The following is an 18216-nucleotide window of genomic DNA, read 5'->3' as shown; positions in this document are numbered from 1 at the left end:
GCCCGCCCGTCCACCGGTCTGGACGTTGAGCCGCCACTCGCCTTGTCCAGGAGACGCTCCTAAATCCTCCCACGCGAGTCTGGACTTCAAAATAGCGGCACATGTCAGGAGGGCAACCCGATAACATAGCACAGGAGTGTGTACGTTAGAGGTGTGTGAGGCGGGTGAGGATTTGATGGGGAATTCATGGTGAAGACAGCAAAACGCAGCCATATCTCTCAAGGAGCTGTGGCTGTAGACGTGGGTGCGAGAAGTCAGTGCAACTCTGCTATAAGTCTTCATGCTTGAATGAACACATTCTGAAGACACCGGTCTAACTCTAACTCTAACTCTAACACATAACATGACAAATAAGCATATTTCACCCCAAAATGTCAAAGTATTCCTTTAACAATAATGGATTTTGTCTCAAACTGAGCTCACACAGTATGTCAACGTTGTTTCAACCGTTTACATCAGCGTCTATTCAATGTCAGGATGTTTACAGAGAATAATCCCGGGGAAAGAGATGGACAGAACCTCAAAGTGTTTTAATAGAAACAGTTCCGCAGTGCAGCCAGGTGTGTGGCACATGGATGGACTGGGATAAAGATGGCTGCTCCTTCCAAACAGAGCCTAAATTAAGGGTTGGAATTGTCTTGTGAATAGAAACCCCTCCTCCTCCTCTGCAAAACCCACCTCTCAAGGCCATTGTAATGTAAAAGCTCCACTCAGGCTCTTGTATTTTTAGGGAAAGCCATTATTGTTATGTTCCCTTGTCGCTTGTGTGCCCCAGGATATGTTCCCTGGACAAGGTCAGAATTCCTGTTTTGTCATCATTATTCCACCAGAGAATAGGCACCTCGGACACAATGCTGCTGCTTTGCTGGGGTCCCTGGTACTTGTTTGTCTTCCATGGATACAAATAGAATTGAAATGGCATTTGGGAGAGGCTAACTGGAGCTATTATGACAGGAAGTTACTCTGAAACCATTTTCTCTAGGTGGACAAGGCTTCCCGGAGATGAGCAGAGAATTGTTTTCGGGTAGTGCGTCAATATTTACCACAGACAAACATTTTAATTAAACCACACAAAAGAGTCACCGCATGAACACATAAACAATAAATCACTGGTAATTGGAAAAGTTAGGCCACAATTACAATAAAACACAAGTTGACTTACTGAGCTGCAGTAAACATAAATCAATCAATCAAATGTTTAAGCGGAAACTTATTACAAATTTGAATAGAATGCATTTTAGGATGTCAGTTTTAATTCCATAAGGAGTTTTCAGTAAGCTTCCAGCACAATGAAGCTCTCCTCCCTTGGAGCCGTCAATGCAGCCCACATCCTTTAATTAATTGCTCCCCTGCTAATGAGATGCAACATGCCCTCCCTCCAAAAAAGCAGGAAAACCTCTGGATTAGAGGCTTCTTAGACTGACAGGACCACTGAAGCTTGATGTTTCTGTCTCACTTTACTATGGGACAGCTGCTGCAGCTCCTCCGTCCCCCTGCTGAGCGGGAGCCTATTTTAACAAGCCGGACCTATTGTCTTTTCCCAAGAATGACCAGAGAATGTGGTAACTCCTTGGGTCACATAAAGTCTTTATTTGTGTGTGTGTGTGTGTGTGTGTGTGTGTGTGTCGGGGGGTGTATGTAGTGAGGGATTGCGATGTGGCCATGTCTCTTTCATTTGCATCACTATGGGAGCACATGCCACCAGCACTAATGACGTACCTGCCAGCAAAGACCTAACTCCTTAACAAAATAACCTTAGCTGTGGCTGGACTGTACTGCAGGACAGGACTGCAGGGCAAAACAGACATGCAAACAGACAAACTTGAGCAATGAAATAATGCTTTCAAACTCCAATGTCTAACAGAATGATAGTAAATGTTGTGACACGCATTTTGGCACATGGTACTCAATCATATCACAGGTGTCATGACAACAAGTGATAGTTTTATGTTGTGGTGATCACAAACGTTGGTGATTCTAATAACTTTGCCGCTTTAGTGGTCAATTCACACATTTAGAACACAATAAGCAAAAATAGATGATGGTTGCAACTCGTATAATGGCTAATGAAACTCTGCAACAACAGCAGTTCGTTGTAGCAACATTTAGATATTTAGTGTGATTGAGTGCTTTTTTAGTAAGTTTCCAACCATGTACACAGTATGTTACTTTACGAAAGCGTACAATAAGAGCTTACAGTATTGTGCCATACAGTGACTGTAAGTGGGAACTCTCAGTCGGAAAAAACGGCATTCTTACATTCTTCAATGATACTTGGTTTCATTCTCTCGTTCTGATCCCACAGCTGCAATCAAGTTCAAACATTTGGTCCGTCAGTCAGTTAAAGAGGTGATAAGAACGACTGCAGCCTTTGTTCGACTTGAAAGCACACAATGGCTCAGTCTATACACAGTTAAATATAGATGCACCAAGGGGCCTGACAGTTTAATGTTTATTCTCATGCCTTTACTCTTAAGAGACAATATTATATGTTGCAGATGTGATGCTTAAAGAATGAAACCATTGTGTGGTTACTACATTGCAGTTGCTTCCTCTGGGCCCATTCTAGAAAATATAGCACTTTGTTAAACAGCGTTGCCTTTATCTTTTTTCTAACTGCATGAGTGAAGCTGTCACAGCCGGGCCTAGCAGCACTGTTAGATACTTATGATAAGAGGTGGCCCGGTTTGTTCTATGGACAAACATGGCTACCAAGGCCAAAGGAAGGGAGGGACAATGGAGGCCTCTTATTGTGGACTGGGTGGACTGGGTGGACTGGGGGTGTTGGGAGTCATGACAATTACAGCAATAGTTATCAAATGACCGTAAATTAGCTCTCTGATTCTCTTTGAATGTCTTGAATAACTTCACAAAGCACAGACAAATGACCTGCACAGGAGCATGAGCTTCAATGCCTTTAGATGTTCTATTGATCAGCCGAGCCTTAAGTGCCGCCATTAAAACACTAGGAATATATATTAAAGCTTATAGATCGATGTCTTTTTGGTTGATCAATAGGCGTCTTGTGGTGCCACATTAAATTGGAAATACAGCTTTTGTCTCCATGTTTTAATTTCAGGCATTGTGAAAAAATGTGAAGGAACACAAAAGCTATCTTGCATTTTGTGACGTTAAAAAGAAATACCAGTTTTAAGACCCGCAATCCAAAAAATATAGATTTTTTGGGAGAATTTGAATTTGAAATGGAATGGGTTGTTGTCGATCTTTAGGATTACACAGTAAAGAGTTACTTCTTTCCTGAGCATTCCTACATCTACAACAGCAACGCGTGGTATTACGTGAACATCTTATGAGTGCTGACATTTTATTGGCAATATCATTATTAATCATATTCTGGAATTAGGAATAGGAAATACGTAATGTGATTCCTTTCCTTCTTTCAGTGTTGAGCAGGTGTTGGCTTGTTTAGAATTTAATAAAAATGAAACCTCAATGCAATTTCCATCTTCCAAAACCAATTCTGCCTCACTGCTGTCAGTGAAGGACACTGATAAGGTTACTGAGGTGAAATACTGCTTGTAGATCTGTCGGTAAACAGATTTCAAGCGGGCTGCTAGAGGCCAAATGTTCCATTTTACAGCATTAGACCTTTGATGCCATGTCAACGTCTGGTCACATAATTCCATCTAACTCGTGATAAACAGTTACTTTTGTCATTCACAAAGGAAAGCTGTGATTTTAAGCTTTCTCATATCGGAATACACAATCAAAGTAAAACAACAATCTGAACATTATTGCACCGTGAACATAGAACACAGTTGGATGCAATTTACTGACAGATTTTGTGATGTTTCATGTGAGATTTAGCACATATGATGATATGATTTTATGTTTAAATTGATGAGATAATGAGTGGGTGCAGGTTTAAGAGATTAAGCTTTTGTAGATTTTTGTTTATGTATGCAGCTATAAAAAAATGTAAATGATGAAGTTTCTGTCAATGGTTTAATCAATTGGAAAAAAAAATCGAAGTATACTGTGGTGTTTTATTAAGGATCAATCGTTTATAAAAGAAATTGATGAACACTGATTAATGGATCGATTGAAATTAAATTGAGTTGACCTCCGCAGGCTGAGGTCAGGAGACCCAAATGTCACTTTAACCAAACTTGCATCCCGTCACATGGCAACCTTGTGTGTCCTCTATGCGCTTTGACAGGAGCCGTTGTTCTTGGGGGAGGGAAGGAGGAACTCATCTTCCCTGACGGCTCAGTCGAGGGTGACGGGTTGGAAAGTCCACTTTGACCCTTGACGTGGGGGCTTCAGGAGTGGACGGACATCACCAACCCCCACCTTCTCAACAGCTTGGTTCTGGCTGTTTGGCCTTTTAAATGACCCCTGGACACTGTCCATGTCACTCATGCCTTGGCTGTAACAAATAGATAGAGGACACCAAATGCTATGCAAATGTTAATCTATTCTAGGTTTGTATAGCTAAATAATAGTAATATAAAGCCAGTGCATTCACCGGTTAGGTTTCTTTGTTTGTGATTCACCTGCATGCCTGCTTTGGTTAAGAAGGATCAATATCAGTATTTCAACATAAGATGAATAAAACATGGTCATTTATGGCTTAAAATCGTCTTTAATGCAGTTATTTATGTTCGCCTAAACTAAATAATATTCTCAGCAAGTGAGGAAAACATTTTTTTTTACTGAAAGGGGAAATGCTTTAAAAACACCCATAAATTCTGAATATGTCTAATCAGATTTAGAAAGTAATTTAGCAGACTTCTCAAACGCTGTGCTCTTCATTAAATCATAAAACTAAAGAGCCACATGTGTAGAAAATGGAACATAAGAATTTATTTGCTCTTGAATGGCCAGTCAGTAAATATATTTGATTAAATTGTATTGGGCTGTAACAGCCTCTCAAGCACATCCAAGTGACAGCAGGAAGGGACAGATAGAAAATGAGTCTCATTTGCAAATGAGGCTGCAAATGGTTGTGTTAGAAGCTAAAGGTCAAATCTTACTCAGTCTATGAATAGGCTTTAGCCACAATACCTATGACAAACAGTAGCCAAAGGATTTTCTTAGACCCCTTTAGGAGTCTTAAGGTTTTGTTTGAGTGATTTCTATTTGCAGGTCTTGCAGTTTCAGTGCTTTCTTAGATGTGTAAAGGACGGTGAATCAAATCATCCAAACTAAGCTTTTATTTTGAAAATGTACAGGAGATTGGAGAAACTGTGGTTTACATACAAAGAAGCATTAATCATTTACCATTTATTTAAATTGTCAATAGAACAGGGACATCATTATTGTATTTACACTTGTGTTCAGTAATGCACACAATTCTACAATCAAATGTAAATTATGTTGAGGGTTATTATATTTAACAATATCAGATATTAGTATCTGCTCCTCCAGTGTGGAGCAGGTTCCCTCTTAAGGAACCTATGAATGGTAAATCAGGCTGTGTTTGCCATCTAGTGGATCGACCACAAACTGCAGGCTCAGACTGACTTGAACAGGCAAAGAGGGAAACCAAACAAATGACATCTCATACATATTTCATTTTTACAGTATGTTTCAATCGCATACATCACTGGCCCTCAACAAAGCAGTGTATCGTTAATCTTCTTGACAATCTTCGTCAACACCTTTTTGGCCGGAGCGAATGACGCCACAATTTCTTCGATCTGTTGGATTCTGTAAATACACGAACATGACATAGGAAGATTGGGAAGAAAGAGTTATGTCATTATTCTGCATCATTCTGTAAAATGATTTGTAGCTACAGTACACTCATTTGGTGCAATAGATTATCAGAACACTTATTGTAACACTCTCAAATGTCTACCTTTGTACTAAAGTCACACTTACGTTGTGCTTCCGATGACATTTCTGAAGCTCTGCACTTGAAGGACACAGACGTAGTGGCTCAAAGTGACAGCAAATGTAACCTCAAACTTGGAAAAGGCCTTGAGACTACTGAAGACAATGTGAACCCTGATAAAAAGACAAGAGGACAATCAAGAGGACAATCAAGAGGACAATCGTCTTTCTCGATTTGTGCGACATAACTTGGGAGTATATTCGTATATAAATTTGTTTTTGCTAAAAATGTCACCAGTGTCTGTTCATTGTTGATCTTGAGATGAACAGACCAGCCGACTCTAGTGTGGAAAGCTTCTTACCGAGTGTCCACACAGCTGATGTCAAGGATATTCAGTCTCAGACTTCCCCACAGTTTGAGCAGCCGGATCTCCTCTCCCAGCAGACGGCAGCAACTCACAACTAGGCCGACATCGTGGAGCAGCTGCACCCGGGAGGAAACAAACAAACCAAAGATAAGAAGCCATGTTTGGATTTAGTATATTTTCATTGTTAAAATGTTTAGCTGTGTCATCTGAGGCTGTGAACTGGAATTATTATCATGACTGCGTTTCACTTAAATTAAATGAGTCTAAATGGACTTCACACCATCTACACACCAAATACATAAGGAAGAGACCCAATATGGGACTTAAAATATAGAAGAGGTTAAATTTATAACTCATCATTGGCTATAGGAATCATTAGTATAAAGGTTCTTAATGGGTTTAAAGCCGGATTATCGTTCCTAAACATGCCCATAAACAACAAGTCACATCTCCCAACCAAGACTGTAAAACCTCTGAGGCTCCACTGTCTCTTACCTTTGGAACCCATGTACTGGTTGGATACTTTTCCACCCACGCAGCTTCTCCCTCCAAGTACCCAGACAGCAGTTTGTGGACAAGTCGGGCTTGGAACTGCGACTTCTCATCTGACAGAAAGTAAGGAAAGAGAGCAAATGCCGTCTTGTTAGAAGCAAAAAGGGTCCAGAAGATATGAAGATTGACATTATTCTACAGTTTGCATTTCTTTCTCACCTTCCAGCTGAAGTTTGAATGTGATGTCGGATATTTTCTGCTCAGACTCGTTGGCATCTTTACCTAAAAGAACCCAAAACCCAATTTAGGATTAAGATATATGAATCTTAAGAGCTGTTAAGCCACCTTCAAACACAACAGAATCATTACTGATCTTACCCTCGGACTTTTCATACACCAACAGTAGATGCAGGGTCTCATACAGAAAGGTGTAAACCGTGCAGTCGCCTCTATTCCCTGCAAATTTCCATTCGTTCAACCTGATGAGAGGAATATGCATTCATGTTTACTTCACTGCTGTGTACAAATATGACCCTCGAGTTTTGATGTATACATTGCAAGATATGAAAAAAAAAAAAAAAAAAGAACACAGTACTTACAGATCCAACATGGGGATGTGGCTCTCAAGCTTCGCCGTCTCAGCTTTAAGCCTCTTCAGTTTATCCAAATTCAGTTTTTTCTGCATCTCCAGTTCAGACATTTCTCTGGAGGAATAACAATAAAAAGGATTCAAACAAATGGATGTGTTGTGTGTTTGAATGGGAAGTTGAACAGAATGTTTTTCCAAAGGTGCAGAGGTTATTAAATATTTCTCAACTCACGTGTCAGCTTCAGCCAGTGACCTTGTGACTTTCTCCATTTCTGTTTACAACAACAACATATTAATAAAAGTTTAAATAAAACATAATACAAAACAATTGAATAAAGATAGTCATCAGTGTCACTATTTACCTAACTGCTGTGATCTCAGACTTGGTCGATCCTCTACACCATTTACTTCTACTGCAGCAAGTTCTAAGGGACAGAAATCAGATGTTAGTTATTTACTCTATTTGAATAAACTGGCATCACACACACACACAGCATAACTTTGTGTCATTTTCTCCCGTGGTAACCGTACCTGTTTCTAATTCAGAGATACAGTCATCGAAACTTGTCAACATCTTGTCAGCTTCCTCAAGCTTTCCTTTCAACTTCTGTTGCTCCTCCTGAAAAGTCAGAAATGTCAGAGATTATAGAGAGAGGTTATTAAAAAGGTGCCTAATGTTGTAATCCAGTATCTCTGCGTTGATTCTCTTACCTGAAGAGCGTGCACAAGGCTTGAGTACAGGACCTCCTTCATCTCATGCGACTGAACTTTGCTGGTCTTTCTGAAGAAGTTATTCCTCTCTTTTAGTTTGGCACCAAAACTTTTCAGCTGTGGATTTAAAAATAATAACAATGACGATCAGGAATAAAATCCCAACTACTGCTGCTGCTATGAAGGCAAAGCCAGCTCCAATTAGCTCTATCCAGAACATTGACACTTTTGCAAGGTGGCCAGTCTCAGGTGTAAGCCCTGTAGATGGCAGCAAAGGATGGATGTGTAGCCTGGATTACCTCTTCCTCTGAAGACCCTCTCATCTCTTCCCACAAACGTCTATTTACATTCCTCAGAGGTTTTTCAAGGTCCCGTTTTCGGCCCTTCAACCTGAGGAAAAGAAAGGAGGAATCTAACATGTCGTTGAAGACTTACTGTAAAAGCCAATCCTCCAGAGAATACATACCCTTCCACTTTTTCCGCAAGGTTCTTCAAGTCGGACTCGTACACAATCTGTTTAGGATGGCTGATGTGTCTGTCTTTCAGTAAATCTATTGGTGTGCGATCTGCAAGTGATCCAAGCTGCAAAACCAATAAACAGATTTAATAAAAAACAACTTCAATACATCTACAGTAAATAAGTTGCACAAAATAAACTGATAATTATGTATAAAGAAAGATGAACATACTTTTCCAGGGAGGACACTGTGCCGAGGATTATGGATAACAAAGTCTAGGTTGAAGAGTTTTAAGAACTCCATCACTGTAATACTGCCATCATTCATTTTCTGTAATAGAAACAATAAAGGTAATTAAATAACAATAATAATACAAAACGATATGTCAAAAACATGACATGACATTTACCTGTATATCATCGGTGTAGTCTTCAAGCTGGGACTCAAACAGGCTTTGTTTTGAAGCTGGAAGAATGTCAAGCACAACACATTGTCCATTATCTAAATACAACTATAAAAAAAACAGGCAAATCTCAGTGATATCAAACTGAATGAATGAGAACTTACTGGACTCTAATGTGGTTTCACACTTGATGCTGGTTGTATTACACGAGGCAGTGGAATCTATCGTCTGTCTAACGGCGCTTGGAGCTGTAGTCGTGTTCCTGTCACACTCTACAGCCTGAGACTGCAGTACCGGGCAGGGAATGAAAACACATTCATTAACAATGTTTCAATGCAATAACAGTTAGAAAAAACGAGTGTATAATGGACGACGAAATTGAACCTACCACTTCATCGCTGTGCTCATGAGCCAAGTCATCAGATGGCTTCATTCTTTTCTCATCCTCCATATAATCCAGGTCTTCTGGTAAAGGTCTCTTTATCGCTTGGCCAACACCGAGATGCGTCTCCTCAAACACATCATCCACCAAATCCCGATCCATGGCGAGGCCGCGGGATGGACGCTCTTCTTCGTAAATCTTCATGTCCAACATTTCCGACAAATCTTCCTCACCGCCGAGCACTTCGTCGTTAATGTTGCCCAGTCCATCATCAGTCATGGTCAGGTGGTTAGCGAGTGTGATGGTATTTGTCCTCATGTGTTCTCCCACACAATCTGAAAGACGGGATTCCGCTTTAGTAGGAGTAGGTTTGCCTCTTTGGGGGAGTTTGGGCAAGAAACCCCCCATTGAAAGTCTGGACATGAGTCGTGTAGTTTTGGAGTTGAAGGGAGTCGCAGATTCTCTTTGTGTAAAATGTCCAGGTTGTGTTTTATCTTCGGTGTCCACCAAACTCATTTCAAGATCAGGGTCTTCGATAGGCAGGCCGTTGGTCTTTTGCTCCACTTGAGACAGAGATGTAGTGCAGCTGTCCACGGCAAAGTTCTCTGTAGCTTCACTTACCATCTGGCTCAGACGTTTTACTTTGGACTGGAGATCAGCTAAGCTCAGACGTCTGTTCTTCGCAGTCTTTGTATGTAAATCATCGACATCGTGGGCAGCAGCCCAGCCATCTGACGAGTTCTCAGACCTTTGGGATGAAGAACTTTTCCCATGTCTTAGTTCAGGGTCTTTACCGGTGTCATGGTCACTCATCTCAGGTGAATCTGCAAGGTTTCCGAGTTCTGTACCTTTATTATTCCGTGACATCAGCGCTTCACTGCTCTGCTGTGGTGGAATCGTCATCGTTGTCTTTAAATTGTCAGAGTGGAGGGACGTGCTGTTGGAGCGGGAAATACACCGAGAATGCTCATCTGCACACATCTGGGTAAAAATACGGCCTGTTTGAGCTGCAGTCATTTCCATGCTTAGGTCATCTTCTGGGCAGACTGATACCCTGCTCTTTTTAGATTCACTTAGTGGCTTCTCTGTTACAGTTGAAACAAAACTCAGAGCTTCAACGTTATGAACCACATCACCATTCTCCTTTTCAAGTTGGGACTCACTTGTGTCGGTGTCTTGAGGGCACAGGGGTGCAGCAGCGGTGGCAGCAACGCCCCAGTTAATTGGCTTCAAAAAAACACTTTTTCTTTTTGACACAGCTAAGTCCGCGTCCGAGGTACTTTGGCGAGGAGGAACTGACTGAGGCGCTAAATCAGTGGCGATGCTTACAGTGCAACACCTGGTGATATCCATTGATGCATCATTTGCTGTGAACATCATCGTTTTCTCTCCACAGGTAGGTACGACCCAAAGATTTTGTGAATGAATCGGTTGTGATTCTGAGCCACCCACAATGTTTACTGTGTGACTTTTAGTCATATCCATGCATGGATCATCTGCTTCGGACATTTCTTGAGTAGGACGAGAGAGTCGAGGGTGTTCATCTACGCCGTCATGTGCCCAAATATGGCCCGTCTGAGCCTCTGTCATATCCATTACATCATCATCTTCTGGATGGACTACACCTCCATTAGATGATTCTCTGTTCTTCTTAGTTTGGTAAACTAAACGCTGAGCTTCACTGTCATCCACATCAGCCTTTTGGTTCAGGGAACCTCTTGAGTTGACCGTTTCTTGACGCCCCACTGTGGTGGTCAAAGGGTTAACATTGGTGCCACTTAGTTTAGAGACACTGGCAAAAGCATTTTTAAATCCTAGATCCCCTCCATGTGCTGATGAAGATCTGTTTCTAGGCGGACCACGTGCCACACTCCTTCTCCTGTTTGCGTTTAACTCCATGTTTCCATGGGTTGACAGGATGTTAGCATTTGGATGAGGAACTGACCTCGACACTGAATCAGTAGCGATCTTGACAGTGTGGCATTGGGTCATATCCATACATGCGTCATCCGCTGTGAACACCATTGTCTTCTCTCCACAAACAGGCAGATGCTTTTGGGAAATAGGTTGTGATTCTAAACCGGCAGCGATGTTTACGGTGTGACTTTTAGTCATGTCCATAAACGCATCATCTGCAGTGAACATCACCGTTTTCTCTCTGCAGTCATTTTCAGTACCGAACTTGACCTGAGGAGAACAACTAGTGTTAATACAGGGTCACTAAATATCCACCTTGAAATGTGAACTAAATGTTTAATCTCACCTGACATCTGCGCTGTGGGGCGTTCATCGTGGTTTCCAAACCTACATTTGGAGATGTGAATTACATCAAAAGCTATTTAGCTGATGCGATAGTGTCATAATGTGACAATGATGTGATAATATCAAAGGTTTACAGATTAAACAGATGCTGAAGCTGATCTTCTGTACCTGTGAATCCTGAAATGTGGCCCGTCTGAGCCTCAGTCATATCCATGCTTAGATCTTCCTCCAGACCTGTACCTTCAACAGAGTGTTCTCCAGTCTTATTTAGTGACCTCTCCATCATAAAGGAAACTGAAGTTTGACCCATTTTATCCATGTCAGGCGTTGTTGTATGCTGAAAGAAGTCATTTGGGTCAAACATCTTTTTGGACGGTGCAGCAGTTGGCACCACTTGGGTAATTACAGGGTTAACGTTAGAGACGTCTGGTTTAGACAGACTAGCGAGGAAGTCTTTGAATCCTGGGTCGAAACCCTGCACTGTTGATGATGATGATGGGGGATCACATGGCTGGCCCTGTCTTTTCTCCAAAGCATTTTGGAGTGGAAGAAGTGAACGATGGTGTGAAGTACTGGCTATGTTTACAGTGTGACTCCGAGTTATGTCCATGAACGCATCATCTGCAGCGAACATCACCGTTTTCTCTCTGCAGTCATTTTCAGTCTCAAAGTTGACCTGAGGAGAACAACTAGTGTTAATACAGGGTCACTAAATATCCACTGTTAAGTTATAGAATGTACACAGCACAGTAAATGTTTAATCTCACCTGACATCTGCGCTGTGGGACGTTCATCCTGCTTTCAAAACCTACATTTGGAGATGTGAATTAAATGAAAAGCACTCAGAAAAGTACCACAGAAGTCATCAACCAACAAACCTTAAACATCATAATTTTCCCAATAATATTCTGGTTAGCTACAACTATCTCACTCTGGATTTGATTCATTTATTTTGTTCCTATTTCATTTGAGTAAAGAATATGGATAGTCATCTTCATACCTTTACGGTTAGATGATCCCAGAGCTTCACTGCTCTGTTGGTGGTGTGTCAACTCTGCTGTCTTCAACACTCTGTTATCAGAGTATATGGCTTTTGTATGAAACAGATGCTGAAGCTGATCTTGCATACCTGTCGCTCCTAGAATGTGGCCCGTTTGAGCCGCAGTCATATCCATGCTTAGATCTTCCTCCAGTCCGCCCGCAGACGTCTTTTTGGACGTTGCAGCAGTTGGCACCGCTCGGGTGATCACAGGATTAACGTTAGAGATGCCTGGTTTAGACAGACTAGCAAGGAAGTCTTTGAATCCTGGATCGAACCCCTGCACTGATGATGATGATGATGATGATGATGATACTGGGGGATCACATGACCCGCCCTGACGTTTCTCCAAAGGATTTTGAAGTGGAAGATGTGAATGATGTTGTGAATTACTGGCGATATTTACAGTGTGACTCCGAGTAATGTCCATAAACGCATCATCTGCAGTGAACACCACTGTTTTCTCCCTGCAGTCAGCTTGAGTGTCAAAGTTGACCTGAAGAGGAAAGGACGCAATGTTGTAAATTACAAAAATGGACTTTGACGTTGTCCTATATAGCCATCAATACAATTTCATTCTGCAATTTTGTCCTCCGACGTGCAAAGTAGTTGAAAACGCAACCCTGTGTCACTCACCTTAAGGCTGGATCCCAGTGCAGCTGCGTCTGTGAAGCCTAAAATACGGCCTGTTTGAGCCTCTGTCATGTCCATGCTTACGTCACCATCTTCTGGACAGACTGCACTTCGGCTAAACAGCCCTCCACTCTTCCTCGTTTTGTTTACTGAAACGCCCGCCATGGTGGATCGATGTGCTGGAGCCTGATTCTCTTTATCCACATTAGTCCTTTGTGTTTTCAGCTGGACCAGGAAGCCGGGAAGGTTTGGGTCGACACTGGACGCACTTGGTTTGGAGCGACCAGCCAGGGCGCTTTTAAAGCCGGGATCAAAATCCTGCACTGCCAGCTTTACAGTGTGACACTGGGTCATATCCATGGAGCCGTCGTCTGTAGTGAACACCACTGTTTTTTCTCCACACGCAGGTAGGGTGTCACCTTTTTGGTGTAGAATATCTGAGCCGTAGGCAATGTTTATAGTGTGACTGTGGGTCATGTCCATTAATGCATCGTCGGTTGCAAACATCACCGTTCTCTCTCCATGGTCATCCTCAAAGTTCACCTGATGATGACAAAATCACATGGAAATGGAAACTTACATTAGCAACTTAGTCAGTTTCTTTGGTACATTGGTGCTAATTCTTAACCCTTTAACACCGCATGATTAACAGCTCAGCATTAATTCCCACATATGAACATTAAAACATCATTCATCATACATTTTTATTTCACATCCGCCCAAGTGTTAAACTCACCTTGTGTCTTTGATTAGCCGTATGTAGAGGAGCATTCAACAAGGTTTCCATACCTATATTAAGAGAGACCAAGCAGCATAAACAGTGAGATATTTGGTTTGACACATGTAGTGATAACTGTTTGATGGTTGTTGTTTTTTTACATTGACTACATACCACTTATTTGTTGCACCCCTTCTTCGGTGACCACCACCTGCAGCCTTTGGTCAGAAAACGTGCGATATTTATGTTATTATTAAGAACAAGGGTTTCAAATTTGGCTTTGTTATTCAGAAAAAGTTGTGAAAAGCTGTTAAGCAGGCAAAAACCCCTGGGAGTATCAAATCATCTTACCTGTTCTCTGTGGTTGCTGCTGCTGTGGAATAAAGACATCATTATCAGTCTCGTGTCACAGATTTCACCAAAATAAAAACCAACAAGAAAAAGAGAGAGATCCTTCTTTCAGAGGAATGAATGAACCAAGATCACACCAATATTCTTACCAGTTATTAAGTCTTGTAAAGGACTTCGAGCAGGAGAGACATTTTTCACATCCCTGAAAATGTAAAGCGTAAGTTGAATGATTTGATTATGTGGAAAATTAAGATATATATATGTATGTATGTTTTAAAAATCTGATGTCTTACTTTGAAAACAGAAGAACGTCATTTGCAGGGGCAAAACTGACTCTTCTGGAATTCCTTTTTTCCACTGGTTTGGGAATTTCAACCTTGACGAAAACACCAAGAAAAAACTTAGATGTTAAGACTTAACATTCATTTATAATTTTAATTTCAGTTTCTTGTTATGTAGGATGATATGATATTTTGTTTGCAACTAAGACAGAAGTGCTTTTTCCAAAACTCCTACTTTATAAACACACATTTACTTAAGTCAACATCCCAAATCAAAAAGCCCACTTACCGGACTTTCCACTTGCTCTTGGCCAGAGAATTTGATCGATTTCCGTGGGGCTTTTAAAATCTGAGAATGAGAAACAGCAGACGGCACTGTACAGGTCACATATTTGTACACTGATGACAAAGATCATATACTGTACTAATCAAAAAATGTGTAATACTGACCGAGGAGATACGGCGCCTGGAGAATCCAGTGTCACTATAAGACAAAAATAAGAATATTCAGATCAGGTGCATCTTGAATATTCAGATCAGGTGCATCTTGATGTACAATACAATTCGATAATCTAATTCCACTTGTAAAGAGGGAATGTTCACTAAAATCTCCAGAATATCAACAGGCACATACTCATTGCTGGCTGGATCAAGTGGGTCCATCTTTAACTGTGGAAACACGATACAGTGTTGAAGGAAATAACAGCTTATGGACATGATGCATGATGAAAATAGTGTCGATATGTATAAGCTTAGATCAGATACATTGGTATTGATGCACATGTTAGCAGGTTCTGAAAAAAGATATTGCACTACATGCTTTGTAGGTCGAGTTGGCATCGTTTGAAAACCGATCGGCATAAACTTAATATACTGGGGAGACAACAAACCCCACCCTCTCAGAAAAATAACAAAATATGTCCCTCATATAACGACAGAAAGGCCAATTATAGGTAATGAGTTCTTACTTGCAACAACATTTGCATATTGCAATATAAGTATTTATTCATTTTCTTAACATGGCATACATTATTTGTTAGCATTGGCTAGCTCGCACAAGTGTGAACATAAAATAAACACAAGACAGCAACACTTACCTCCAAATTGTTAACACTCGCAGCCTAAAGGTGTGAAACGGACGGCGTTGTCTTTATTACGCGTTTATTAACTTATAAGTGTTTACATATCGCAAATGTCTGAGTCGCTGTTGTCCGAGTTACTGCGCACTGAAGCTAACGTCAACGAGCCTCAATGCTAACGACTTTCGGGTTTGAATTTACCGCCTCGGCGCATGCGCAGTCTTGCCGGACCCTTTGCGTTCGTTGTTGCACTCTCGCGGCTATTTTGACCATTTCGTAAATTTAAAAGTATATAAACTAATATAAATTTAAGTATATATCGCATCCAGATGTTTTATACAAACAAATCTGCAAACCAACGACGGCTTAAAATACAGAAAATTATTTTATAACAGGAAGCACTGCTTTCAAACCGGAAATGACGGTAGAGGGCGGGACATTTTCAAAAATCACTAGCGGGTGGCTTCGTTTCGACTGTTGAACGAATGGATACTTATCATACTCGTAAAGGTAAACAGAAGTAAATATCGGACTATGTTACACACGATTGTGAGCATTATCGTTTTATAATTGTCTTCGCTCAGCTGTTATTTAACAATCTAAACCTGAATGTGAATGGACGGTCATCTCCCCAGTGCATGTTTCTTTAGACGACAGTTGTCACCAATGTCACTTAAAAAGCTGACATTGTTTCAGCTTGCTTATCTCGCTATATCTCAAACGGCGTCAAACTGTTGTGTTCAGTATGTTTAGATTCTACACTAAGTTATCAGGTGTCTGTTCTCATTGCTGCTGACTTTGCATCCATTGCAGGTAGAGAAATGGCTTCCAAAATCCCTACAGGTGAACAAAGTTATCAAAGTTAACTTTATTCATTTACTAATTAAATTCAGAATTTCGTCATTGTACCATAATGAATCACAATGTTTGCCGTTCACTCTGGTGCAGTAATTGCCATGTTAGAAAAGCTGGACCTGATCGATAGATTGAATATTAAAGTTAACTTAATCTTAAATTAATTGATTTAACATTGTAGTCCTAGTCTATATTCTGTATATACAAAATGGTCTATTAATCAATCAATCGATCATATTAAAATGCTGTATTATGTGTTTTTCAGGCATGCATCATCATGCAGATACAAAGAAAACAACAACAGCTCCTCTCAAAGAAAATGTATTAAGGTATGAAAAAACTGAGACAGTTTGTGGAGAAAGTTATCAACAAACTGCAATTGCGACATTCAACACTGCTCTGTTAGTTTAAAGACATCCTCCTATGTACAGTATGCATCTTTAATGTACTGTAAATGTCTTTTGTCTTCCAGAAAGAATACTACGACTAAAGCTACCAAAGGGTGAGTTTAGTTATATATGGGATTGACTCTATACTGTTCTATTTCTATTTGTGAGATGGTATGTCTCGTGCATATTGTAATCTAAATTGGCTCTGTGTCTCTTTTTTTGCTCACAGAATCTCCTCTAGGTATGGACAGCAAGCAGATCTGAGAGACCAAAATCAACAGTTGATGGCTGCTAATGAGGACCTGCAGAAGAATCTCACACAGACACAGGTACAAAGTGTGCAAAAATATCCAGCACTATCTTTTCCTGTATTCTATATTCACCAATTGCACAGTATTGATTGCATGTATGTGTCTCGTGTTGTATTTCCTTGTTGCACTGAGAAGTCATTACTGTGTTGCAGCAACGAGTCGCTGAATTGGAGCAGCAGTTTAGTGGCCTTGAAACGGAAAATGCAGAGGTTTTGAAACAGCTGAAGGACTGCCATGTTCTCCTCACCACTGCAAAGATAGACCCAGGTCAATATGTACACCAGATGTGTTCAGAATTTCAAAATGTGCCTTGTTTCTTTCATAGAAATGAACTTTAGACCCTGTTGATGCTCAGTTTTAGGAGAAAAGGTTGGAGAGGCTGCACAACAAAGTGAAGATCAAAAAAAAGAAGTCATGGTATTCACGATTAATTACATTTTGTTTGGAATTGTACTGCATTTATTCCCACATTTTATTTATCCTTTGCTTTATCAATCTTACTCTTACTCTATCTCATACATAAATTACAAACAAAACCAGTAAAGTCAGAAACATGCACTTGATACTAAATAATCACACAATGTAATATATATTAAGAAATCATTCAAAATTACATTGAATTCATCCTACACACACAGCACACAAGTTACACAACATCTAAAAACATGCTTTAATCTTTATTTCAGAGTGTCTCCACAGTGCTGCTGGATGAATTAAGGACCTTTGGTGAAGTTGCGTCCCAGCAGCGCTCTCAGCTGGAGGTGAGTCGGCCTGCTGGAACCATACATTTTTAAACCACTCTGCTCCTGCAAATGCTGTAATTTCAAATTCCTCTTTGTTTTTCTTTACAAACCTTTAGGCAATCCAAACAACAATGACAGACCTAACTGAAGCACAGGAACACACCATGCAGGAAAGAGAGAACTTTTCGCTGGAGGCAGCTGCAATGGAAGAAGCGCTCAAAGAAGCAGATGCACTCATAATATAAACGGGGAGCATAATCTCAATATTTGTGTAAATTGATGTGTAAATGTCTTGTAATACCCGCCTGTTTAAAATTGAATAAAGGTTTCATGATTTCTCATTCATTTCAATC

General features: G+C 40.6%; 2 protein-coding genes across 4 annotated transcripts; one reads left to right on the top strand and one right to left on the bottom strand.

The window, feature by feature from the left end:
* Positions 1-5158: 5158 nt before the first annotated feature.
* knl1 (kinetochore scaffold 1) lies at positions 5159-15740 on the bottom strand. Of its 2 annotated transcripts, none has more exons than XM_076167815.1 (31): positions 15584-15740; positions 15121-15155; positions 14937-14970; positions 14776-14835; positions 14499-14581; positions 14355-14407; positions 14206-14227; positions 14029-14072; positions 13873-13925; positions 13140-13679; positions 12465-12999; positions 12232-12272; positions 11633-12140; positions 11466-11506; positions 9209-11389; positions 8985-9105; positions 8827-8882; positions 8649-8747; positions 8426-8541; positions 8259-8349; positions 7960-8076; positions 7780-7867; positions 7611-7673; positions 7481-7520; positions 7259-7363; positions 7038-7138; positions 6879-6941; positions 6663-6772; positions 6162-6283; positions 5848-5973; positions 5159-5673 (listed from the first exon to the last, which is right to left on the bottom strand). In XM_076167815.1, the coding sequence occupies exons 2-31, from the start codon at positions 15147-15149 to the stop codon at positions 5577-5579; spliced, it is 5739 nt and encodes a 1912-aa protein (XP_076023930.1). In that variant the 5' UTR covers positions 15150-15155; positions 15584-15740; the 3' UTR covers positions 5159-5576. The 2 variants fall into 2 exon arrangements, with proteins under 2 accessions (XP_076023930.1, XP_076023938.1); XM_076167823.1 differs by having other exon boundaries at positions 5160-5673; positions 12594-12999.
* A 260-nt stretch (positions 15741-16000) lies between these two features.
* Positions 16001-18206, top strand: knstrn (kinetochore localized astrin (SPAG5) binding protein). 2 transcript variants are annotated; one of them, XM_076166953.1, is made up of 9 exons: positions 16002-16075; positions 16379-16408; positions 16686-16749; positions 16893-16922; positions 17039-17138; positions 17273-17387; positions 17476-17537; positions 17807-17881; positions 17980-18206. In XM_076166953.1, the coding sequence occupies exons 1-9, from the start codon at positions 16051-16053 to the stop codon at positions 18106-18108; spliced, it is 630 nt and encodes a 209-aa protein (XP_076023068.1). In that variant the 5' UTR covers positions 16002-16050; the 3' UTR covers positions 18109-18206. The 2 variants fall into 2 exon arrangements, with proteins under 2 accessions (XP_076023077.1, XP_076023068.1); XM_076166962.1 differs by lacking the exon at positions 16379-16408 and having other exon boundaries at positions 16001-16075.
* The last annotated feature ends 10 nt before the right edge of the window (positions 18207-18216 follow it).

Source organism: Genypterus blacodes, unplaced genomic scaffold, assembly GCF_046128005.1.
Source record: "Genypterus blacodes isolate CSIRO-AG114 ecotype Tasmania unplaced genomic scaffold, CSIRO-AGI_Gbla_v1 ptg000013l_1, whole genome shotgun sequence".
Lineage (NCBI taxonomy): Eukaryota > Metazoa > Chordata > Actinopteri > Ophidiiformes > Ophidiidae > Genypterus > Genypterus blacodes.
This window is presented reverse-complemented; position numbering and strand designations above follow the sequence as displayed.